The sequence below is a fragment of the Eschscholzia californica genome, unplaced genomic scaffold (genome assembly GCF_041429995.1).
Source record: "Eschscholzia californica isolate CP2 unplaced genomic scaffold, dmEscCali1.0.p SCAF_5, whole genome shotgun sequence".
Lineage (NCBI taxonomy): Eukaryota > Viridiplantae > Streptophyta > Magnoliopsida > Ranunculales > Papaveraceae > Eschscholzia > Eschscholzia californica.
The window spans coordinates 23634816-23636684 of NW_028238472.1; the positions used below are offsets into that span (position 1 = coordinate 23634816).

Consider the following 1869-nt stretch of genomic DNA (forward strand, 5'->3'; position numbering starts at 1 on the left):
AACCGAAATATATGGTGTGTGGTATTCACCACCATCCTAAAAGGGCCAGCTCAGGCATGGTACCAAGCGCTAGCCCCGGGGTCAATAAAGTCTTTTGACTAGCTCGCCCAAGCTTTTTGCGAGGCTTTCCGCGGAAGCACAAGTATCAAGAAAGGGACCGAAGAACTGTTCAACATAGTACAAGGAAAAAGCGAAACGCTGGCGAGCTACTGGCAGAGATTTCGCAACCTTATGGTTCAAGTTCCCGACCTAGAATCAAACGTTGCTTTTGTTGCCCTACAGAGAGGTCTTAGACAAGATGACATAATCAAAGATATCTCGGGGAAAAAGCCAGGCACCCTCGCAGACCTAATATAAAGATTGCAACAATTTATCTGAACATAGGAGAATTATTTGCGGATGAAAGAGGTGGCCAATATTCCTTACGAAAGTGAGCGCCCCCGAAAAAGAGAAAGGGAAAAAGTCAGGTTACCCCAGGAACGAGAGCGAGGCAGGAGGCCCAGGGCTGACTTTGCAACATACACCCCCCTAATGAAAGGAAGGGAGGAAATCTTGCAGATACTGATTGCAAAAGGAAAGGCTGAACTACCTAAACCTAATGACGACCGAGGAGAGTTCAGATCCAGAGATATGACTGCATGGTGTGCCTTTCATAGAGGCTACGACCACAAGGCCGACGATTGTCGGCACCTCAAGAATCTGATTGAGGATATGGTAAGAAAAGGAGAACTGGATAAGTACATCCACCAAGAATAACGACCCTACGAATATCGAAACAAAAAGTCGGTAAACAAAGCAGGAATAGGATCGGGATCCGAAATCAACGGGCAGGGCCCCATTTCTAGAAAAGCAAACAAAGGTCCAGAGAGGCCCACCGGAGTAATGGGGAATATCAATACCATAGCAGGAGGACCTACCCTCAGAGGAACAACCAAAGGTGAACAGCGCAGGTACACCAACGAAGCAAAGAACCAGCCGGTCTTCCTAATCAAGCCTTCCGTGGAAACTCCGCCCATTGTCTTTACAGACGACGATTTGGTCGGGGTAATAACTCCACACGCAGATCCGCTGGTGATAACAGTCGTAGTTGCCAATTGGAGGATAGGACGTATTCTAGTCGATACAGGGAGCTCCACGGAGGTCATGAGTCGAACATGCTTCCAGAAACTCGGGGTAAGCGAACGCCATCTCAAATCTTATAAATCTTGTTTGACAGGATTCGGAGACAATCAGGTCGAAATAGACGGAATAACAACCCTGCCAGTGCTGATCGGCGAAGGAGAATCAGCAAAGGCAATAATGCTAAACTTTGCGATCGTCGATAAGATGTATGCGTATAACATCATACTGGGCAGAAACTTCCTGAGGGAGTCAGGAGCAATAGTTTTCATGAACCATCTTATGATGAAGTTCCCAATTCCGGGAATCAATCTCAACGGAACGGTCAGGGGAGACCAGAAAATAGCCAGGGAATGTTATCTCGTCTCCGCCCAGGGCTGCGAACAAGAAGAAGTGAATCCAGTCATCATTGGAGGAAACAAAGTGTTCTACGATGACCCGACGGCAGATATGCAGAGCTGAAAAACTAAGGTCATCACTACCCCTACTATCTTTCCTTTTTGAATAAAGCCATTAGGCAAAAGAAGTAGCATTACTAGCTACATATTTTACCTTAAAAAATAAAAATATTTTTTAGCACAAAATGCTATAAAAAGGAGGAGTCCTAATTAAACTCATCTCGCTCTGAATCGAGTAGGTAGCCCTGACAGCGAAAGCCACGACCAGGGACCAAGGGCTCTAATTTAAACATCCCTACTAAGCGAAAGCCACGATCAGGGACACGATAGCCTCCGTAGCTACGGCGACAAC

The 1869-nt window shown here is 46.4% G+C and overlaps 1 protein-coding gene across 1 annotated transcript; it reads left to right on the plus strand.

The window, feature by feature from the left end:
• Positions 1-882: 882 nt before the first annotated feature.
• On the plus strand, positions 883-1581 carry LOC147537883 (uncharacterized). The gene has a single exon (XM_086642873.1). The coding sequence runs from the start codon at positions 883-885 to the stop codon at positions 1579-1581; it is 699 nt and encodes a 232-aa protein (XP_086498999.1).
• Positions 1582-1869: the final 288 nt, after the last annotated feature.

Excerpts from the sequence above, each read along its gene's own strand:
- LOC147537883 (XM_086642873.1), top strand. The coding sequence starts at position 883 with ATGGGGAATATCAATACCATAGCAGGAGGACCTACCCTCAGAGGAACA.